We start from the raw sequence: 8,247 nt of genomic DNA, 5'->3' as shown, positions 1-8,247 counted from the left end.
GAGTTTTCTGCTGTCCTGCCTCAGTCTTCACGCAAAACTCGGCTTCTCGTAGCTCATACATGCTCATCCACCCAGCAGCAGCCTCTCAGGGCAAGAAAGGACTCTAACCCTGAGGATCCCACCCCAGCACCCTTTAGTCGAAGAAAACGTACCTATAAAGCAAACCCACGGAAAGGAAAATGAAGAGCCAGCTAGCTATTCCCTTTACAAAAGAAGTTATTTCTTTTTTTTCTTTTCTTTCGTTTTTTCAAGGGTTTTTTTTTTTTCTTTCATTAGTTACATTTAACAGATGGAAAAACTGAGACTTGGAAAGGTTAAGGAATTTCACCGATTTTATACAGAAAAGGTGGAGCCAAGGTTTTTTGTTTTTGTTTTTTTTAATGCCTTTACAATGGATTTCTTTTCTTAAAATGTGACTAGCACACAAATTGGCAAGTGCCCTTGACTGCGCAGAGGGTGCGATGCCTCAACAAGAGGGAGGGTAAAGGTAGTGTGCTTACAAAACACAGCGTGCCTGCAAAGAGCACTGGACTAAAGTGAGAAAGTCTGGGTCCTCGTCCCAGCTGGGTCACTAATGAGCTATGGGACGGATGCAAGTCACTTCACTTCTTTGGTTTTGGTCTCCTCTCCCAGAGATGGAGAATCAATAATAAAAAACAAGCATTACCTACTTCCCGAGTTAATGGGGAAACCAAATGAATATGGAAGTATCAGAAAATACCAAGAAGACCTGTATTACATATACACATGTAGGAAAATAAGAACCACCTAGAAAATTACCAGCATCCATTCTTGCTCAAACTACATGCATTTCCTCTTACTAATAAAGGGATCAATTGGAATGCAAGAGATTTTTGTGAATCAGGATGAACACACAGCTCTTGGGGAATGTGCACTGCTGTTCTGAGGACATGTGACCCACTCAGGAACAGGCAGCCATGTTTGGGTGTCCTGGGACAGTCACACAGACATGGATCCACTCCAGCTCTACAGGGGATCAAGCCCTAAGCCTATTACTGTATGTTGACCGGACACTAATAAGATGCTAGGAGTGCCCAGAACACTCTGAACACCACTATGCCACAGGACAACATAGGTAGCCAAGTGTGAGAAACGTGCTGGAGATATAGGTCACCTTCCTGGTTACTTACAGGTGTCTCCTTCCCCATCCTACCAGGTCCGGATAAGTTCTTCTAGCACCCTTGCCGGAGGACAGCCGTTAAATGTCTTCAACAAATCACCGTCCCTCCAGGAAATCCAAAGAGGAAAATACCAGGACAAATCCTAACTCCACGCTGGACGAGAGTTGCTAGTGCTCTCCTCAGTGCGCCCTTGGCTGACCCAAGTCTACACTGCAGAGTAGAGCCCACTGTGAGGCCAACCGGCCCCTGTTCTCTCTCCCATTTCCTACCCGTCACATTCACCTGTTCTAGAAGTGGAATAAGTCCCTCAAACTCTGGCCAGAAAGAGCATCGTGAGGTCGAACAACTGCAGGGATGACCAGAACAATCGAAGAAAACATAGTACCTGGAAAGATCTGCGTGGATTCACAGACCTTGTCGGAAAAGCCAGTGCGGGAGGAGGGGCCTTACAGAGCAAACCACAGGGACAGCTGATTGCCCAGCAGATAGTACAATGGGGCTCAAACTTCAGTGCGTATTGCAATCACCCAGAGGGTGTGTGAAAACACAGAAACCCAGGGTTTCTGAGTCAGTAGCTGACGCTGATGCTGGTCCAGACACCATACTTGAAAAATCACTGTCACGGTAAATGGGCAAGAGCTGCCGGGTCTGTCATTCTCCCTGGGGCAACTTCAGATCCTGATTCATCCCCCTTCACCTCCCAAACGGAGCCTCAAGAAAACTCAGGATAGGAATTAAACAGCCATCCCTCCCTCTCCCGCCCCCCTGCCTTTCCCATACACACACCTATGCTGCTAATGGATGAGGAGAACAATTATCAACCCATTCCTGATAAATACCACCCAGCGCTGAGTCTAGTTCTCACCTGTGTACAAGGTGATTTTGCAAAAGGAGTGAGCTACATACAGTGCAAAACGGAGGACACAGCCGTGCAGGAGGAGTGCTCAGGAGCTCTCCCGGTCCAGTTCTCTGCCCTGCTGCATGATCCCTCGGTCCTGGGATGACAGTGCCACGGGGACGGTGCCAGGGAAATGGTGTGACCTGGTTTCCTCCTCACTCATTTATCCTGATGCGCTGCCACAATGCACTGCGACTGCCCGCTGAGGATGCACTTCATGTCACTGAACTGTTGCCCTGCCAGGCTCGCTGACAAGCCAGTGCAAAGGAAAAGTAGCTGGTGGCCACAAACATACTACATGTCTGGCGGGTGGCAGGGCACGATCCCTCAAGACCAGGATCAGAGGATTTCTGACGGAGAGGAGACCACTAAAAATATTTCTTTCCTTCCCAAAGCTGATTACATGATACACTACACTATTTTACTAACAGCAGGAGTTACTGCTACAATCATATTGTTTTGTTTTATGGGGGGGGGGGCAGTTAACGGAAGTTCCTACAGAGAGCGATGTTGTGAATAATGTAAACACGCTGGGGTAAGAGCCCTTCCTACAAGTCTCTTCGCCTGGGGTTCAAATGGGAAAATCTGGCCAATATTCACCACATGTCAGCCTGACCTTTCCTGGCTACGGGACAAGAGAGGTTACATACATCTGGGGCTGCAGTTGTGGGCCTGAACACCAACTTCAGGCTAAATAAGGAAAAAGAATGAGGAGTGGTTCATTCACAGCATTTTGGTGAATATACACAGTGTATAGTGTTTGCAAATAATTGGCCTTTCAGATGATTTTGTGCACACAAATGGGCATATTTGGTGAGACAAATGTCACTCTCCCTCTCATTAAAAAAAAAAAAAAAATCCAACTAGCTCTTTCTCATATGCAAAACTGTGCAATAGTTCCCAGGCCTCTGAGCGCCTGATCTGGTATAAACCCCACGAAGTCTTCTGAGTCAAACAACATTCTCCAAAGCAGTAACACCAACGTAATCTCCACTTAGCCCCAAAATTATGAACTGACCTCAGATATACCACGTTCAAGATATGGGCCATAAGCCCAAATGGCTGTATTCAGAACATTCTAGAGCACGAGAGCTCAGCCACAGGTGACAGTATCGGCTGGGGCCTCAAGAACGCTGATTGGATAATCTTGCCCTCTCCCTACCCCCCCCCCAAAAAAGTCCACTCATTTGCATGCACAGACGAGGCCATGCAAGAAGTGCCTTCACACCCCAGGCCGCCGGGGGTTCCCGCCCTCACCTGTTTTCCAGGAGTGTCATGCACACCACTTCTCGCACCCCAGGGTTGTTGGCCTTCTCCACTGAGCAGCCCTGCAGGTTCCAAGTGGCCAGCCTCAGCACTGGCCGCCCATCCCTTGTGCCTCCGAAGGTCTCCACGGAAGGGCGGGTGGAGATGATCTGGGTGGGCCCCCCTGGTGGCAGGTCTAGGTCCTCACTCTGCAGGCTTAGTGAGGTAGGGCTGGGGTGAGGCTTGGCAGTGAAGGTCAGGCCTCCGTTGGTGTGGGTAGACGGGGGCCTGGACCTCTCTGCAAACAGCTGGTGCCGGATCCTGTCGAGGAAGGCAGCATTGATATCGCCCATCCTCACTAGGTCCTCCACGCTGCGGAAGGGCCCATGCTCGCGGCGGTAGTCCACAATGCTGACAGCCATCTTCTCCGTGAGGCCTCGAACGCTCATCAGCTGAGCCGGGGTGGCCGTGTTGATGTTGACACGCGGGGTGAGGGGCCCGGCCGTGGCAAGGTGGTGAGGTTGCTGCTCCGCCAGCAAGTCTCGCCGCAGGGAGCTGGGAGAGTGCTGCGCAGAGCTGCCCTTGCTGCCCACGCAGATCTCAAACTTGACCTGCTCCAGTTTGGTGGCACCCACGCCGCTGACCAGTGCCAGGTCTTCCACCTTTTTGAAGCCACCGATGTACTCGCGGTACTCCACGATGCTGCGTGCCACTGCACGGGTCACACCAGGCAGGGTCATCAGCTCCTCCTCGGTGGCCGTGTTGATGTTGAGCCGCTCCTGATTCACCAGGATGTTGCTGAAGTTGCAGGCAGCGCTGAACTTGCGGTTATGGGACAGGTCCGAGGGGTCCCGCGGTATGGAGCGGTGGCAGCCCAGCGTGCTCCCCATGCCGGCCAGGGTCAGTGGCCCGGGAAGGCCTCACCCCCACAGAAGAACTCTCTGGCTAGGGAGGAAGCCCAACAACCTTACTGGCACAGAAGGAGGGAAGGTTCAGGATGCAGGGAATGAAACGGTTACCAAAGACAAACGCTAAATCTCCATGCCCAGGGTGTCCAAAAGTACCTTTCACTTGGCCACCTGGAAAACAAATTAATAAGCACACACATCGATTGAATCAGTTAATCAGTTTGCATTGGCACTCCCTAACTAGAGCAGTTTTAACCAGGAGTCCCAGGCTGATGGCCCGTCCGTGAACTCCTGAACACGCACGAGGCTGGCCCATATGGATTTTCCTCTGGAGAGATGTGGTTTTTGTCACGCTAGGGTCCAAAAAGGCTATCAGCTGCTTCTCTTGCAAAGAGACCTATTCTCATCAGGCCACATCTCTGGTCTCTGCCTCTCTCACCTCTCGCAGCCATGAGGCCATCCCCCCTTAGGTCGCCCCCACCTGGGCCCGGGCAGAAAGGAGAGAGCATCTCCCACGCCCACCCGCCTCCTGACAGTCAGCACCACCTGCAACTTGGGAATCCCGCCCTTACTAGGGTAGGTACCGAGAAGCGGTTTTATCGACCCCCACCAGACCCGCCGCCGGTCCCCGCGCCCCACCTCTCCGCTGCTCCCCCGGGGCGTCCTTCCACCTGCGGCTCGGAAGCCTGAGCCCAACCCAGGACTGCGCGGGCCCCCCGCCTCCAATCCTGGTGCCCGTGCGTGTGCGGGTCAGTGGCTGGGCCTCCTCGAGCCGCGCGTCCCGGCTCTTTCTGCGGGAGAAACTCTCAGAGTCGCTCTCCCAGAGCCGGCAGGAGCTGCAGGGCTGCGCGGAGGCGGCAGCGGCGGCGAAATCCGACCGCCGTGGCTGCACCAAGTCTTGAGGCTGCACCAGGACTTGCGGCGTCGCCGCAGTTGCGTTGATCGAGGCGAAAAGTCCTGCGCCCGACTCGGACGCGGGATCCGCCAGGACCGCGTCGGTGCCCAGCACCAGAGCCACAGCTCCAGCTCGCCGTCCGTGTCAAAGCCAAAGCCCTGGCCGCGCCGCCCGCGCCTCCGCCGGCACCACGGCCACGCCTCCCCCCGCGCGGCAACTCCCCCCGGGACTCCAGAGGGAACGTGGGGGCGGGGCCCGAGCGCCAGACCTGAGCCCGAGAGAGCGGAACCCGAGAGCGCTGGGGCGGGGCCCTGGAGTGCGGGGGCGGGGCCCTGGAGTGCGGGGGCGGGGCCAGAACGCGAGAGGGTGGAGTGCAGAGCCGGGGAGTGTGAGAGGCGGGGCCCTGCTGCGCGGGGGCGGACAGAGCGCGTGGGGGTGGAGATGGAATGCGGGAGCGCAGGGGCGGGGCCACGGCGGGAGGGAGTGGGCCCCGGGGACGCGGAGGCGGGATTTAGGGACCGAATGGGCGGGGCGGATGCTCCGGCGGCAGCGGCGGGTCACACCGAGGTTGCCCTGGGTCCTGCAGCTCCTGAGTGGAGGTTGCTACCAGAGACCCAGGGCTGGATATGCGGGATGGAGGGTGTTTAATCTTGCCCGAGGCGAGACCTGCCAAGCTGCTTTACGGCAAGAAGAGCCCCAAAGAAGAGAGGGGCGCCCAAGACGCAAACACTACCAGGCCACCAGCCTGAGTTTACATCATCTTTGGGGCGTGGGGCAGGATCTGGGCACTCCTTGTGGCGAAGGAGACCCTGCATGTCAGGGGCCTCGCTCAGTTCTGCATTCGCATGAGAACGTTCCCGGGGGGCGGGGGGAGCTGAATGGGATCTTTTTAACTTCTGCTCCCCACTTTCCACCTCCTCTTTTCTTCCACTGGAGAATTACCTTTGCACTGCTCACAGAGAGATGTCCTCAAACAATGTTAGTAACGCACCGTGCTGCTAGGAGAGGGCATGCACCACAGATTATTTAGAGATGTGTTCGAAGACGTCACTTAATAGGGTTGCTTGTTTGAATGTATAGCGCTCTGAGTAAATAGCGATATGTTTCTCTAAGTATTAAATCTAATCATTAAGGAGACTGAAAATGCTAGTTGGAAATGGAGATTGCTTACCAAAATTCAAAACAGTTTTTGGATCATACCACTAAATGACAATTTAGTTAAAGATTAAAGAGTCTGCTGAATTACAGCGGATACACGTAGCTAGAGTATTCGATTAAACAAACCACGAGGTGATAGTTTTGAATACTTTGACCCTGGACATTTAGTGTCCTCTGAAGTTTCATCTCCCAACCAATGTGACCAATGCTCCTGCTTTAAATTCCCAGGGCTAGGTCAGCAAAAACAGTAACTCTTAGGGAAGGCAGAAAGTACTCCAGATGTGAAATGAGAGGCAGCCAAAGCTTGACAAAATGCTATTGCCTTTCTGAGGCACATTCCCCTACTGTGCATACTAGTCAGGACTTAACTGCAAGTGACAGATATCCAAGTTACACTAGCGTAAACAAAAAACAACAAAAAAAGAGGGGTGTCCGTGTTGTTGTGTGCAAAAGTTAAGGAATGGCGCTTATGTCAAGCATGGCTGCATCCAGCTCAAATGATGCCATCAGGACCTGGTCTGACTCCCTCCTTCTATCCCCACCCCGCAACTCCAGTACTAAACTACATCATGCCACTCATTTCCTCCTGTGATCCTGTTGGCGATATGAGAAAAAATGTTCAGGAAAAGCACAAAAATCCCTTGGAGAGGAGGAAAGTCTTTGTTGAGCAGAATGCCTTGATGAGCCTTTGTGGCTGTGGACAGACAGCCTGGGGGCATGACCAGTTGGAATAGAAGTAGAGAAATCACATATTTTCTTACACAAACCAGGACACTTTACAGGGTAAAAGGGACACTATAACGTCACTGGCACAGCAGGCCTAACCTGGTTAATCTAAGCATATGTTAACCTGGTTCATCTAAACATATGTGCCCCCTTGGTAGAAATGAATCCAAGAGCTGGCAAAACCTCTGTGCATTGAAACAAACAAAACCACAACAACATGATCAAATTTAAAATGACTGGCCATACCAAATGTTGATGAGGATATAGAGCAATTGAAACTCATACGTTGATGGTAGGAGTGTGAGACAGTCTAACCACTTTGGAAATCAGTCTGGCAGTTTCCTAAAAAGTTAAACACTCATCTACCATATGACCCAACCACTCCACTCTTAGGTTTTTACCAAAGAGAAATGAGAGCACGAAACCCAGAGACTTGTACATGAATGTTCTAGGAGCTTTGTTAAAGCCAAAAACCAGAAACAACCCAAATCCACCAGTAGATGAGTAGATAAACAAGTAGTGGTATATGCATATGATGTAATACTACCCAGCAATAAGGACAAACTATTAATACACACATTATTGAAGAATCTCGAAATCATGATACTGAACGAAAGAAGCCAGGCAAAAAAATGAGAGAACATATTGCTTGATTCCATTTATACAAAACTCTAGAAAATACAAGCTAATCTATATGCAGAGAAAGCAGATCAGCACTTGCTTGGGGTTGTGATGGATGAAGGAGTGGATGAAAGGGCATAAGGAAACTGGGGGGGGGGGGTGATGGAAATGTTGTTGAAGAGGTCATGTTTTCAGGAGTGTGTGCATGTCAAAACAGAGAATTGAACCCTTTAAATATGTGCAGTTTAGTGTTCTTCAATTATGCCTCAACAAAGTTGAAAAAAACCTTCAAAAGATAAAAAGGACTGCTCTTTGAACTAGAAGAGGAAGAAAAAGAAGAGGAGGATGAGGAAGAGAAGAAGGAAGAAGGCAGGATTATTTGGGGAGGAGGAGTAGATGAGGTGTAAGGAAGGTGAGGAGGAGGGAGATGAAGGGGAGCAAAGAGACCCAGGAAGAAGTTGAGTCTGGAGTGAACAGAAGAAAAGACCAGTGAACATGCCCAGTTAGGGATGGGGCCCCAGGAGAGGGGATACCAGAGACTTTAAGACTAATGTCATGTCTGACAGTCTGTTTTATCTGCTGTGCTCTTCTCTGATGTAACCCCCACACTTACCACCCTGCATCTTTAATAAGAAAGGTAATGGCTTTGAATGA

General features: G+C 51.4%; 1 protein-coding gene across 1 annotated transcript; it reads right to left on the bottom strand.

Moving 5' to 3' along the window:
* Window positions 1-587: 587 nt before the first annotated feature.
* LOC102734770 (endonuclease/exonuclease/phosphatase family domain-containing protein 1) lies at window positions 588-5,281 on the bottom strand. The gene is made up of 2 exons (XM_031023340.2): window positions 4,833-5,281; window positions 588-4,364 (listed from the first exon to the last, which is right to left on the bottom strand). The coding sequence occupies exon 2, from the start codon at window positions 4,173-4,175 to the stop codon at window positions 3,294-3,296; it is 882 nt and encodes a 293-aa protein (XP_030879200.1). The 5' UTR covers window positions 4,176-4,364; window positions 4,833-5,281; the 3' UTR covers window positions 588-3,293.
* Between the last annotated feature and the right edge of the window lie 2,966 nt (window positions 5,282-8,247).

This window comes from Leptonychotes weddellii, unplaced genomic scaffold (genome assembly GCF_054177405.1).
Source record: "Leptonychotes weddellii isolate Sample4059 unplaced genomic scaffold, ASM5417740v2 HiC_scaffold_9185, whole genome shotgun sequence".
Lineage (NCBI taxonomy): Eukaryota > Metazoa > Chordata > Mammalia > Carnivora > Phocidae > Leptonychotes > Leptonychotes weddellii.
The sequence above is the reverse complement of the archived record's forward strand: the minus strand, read 5'-3'. Positions and strand labels throughout refer to the sequence as shown.

Bases quoted from the DNA above. Each gene is read 5' to 3' on its own strand.
- LOC102734770 (XM_031023340.2), bottom strand. From the start codon at position 4,175: ATGGGGAGCACGCTGGGCTGCCACCGCTCCATACCGCGGGACCCCTCG.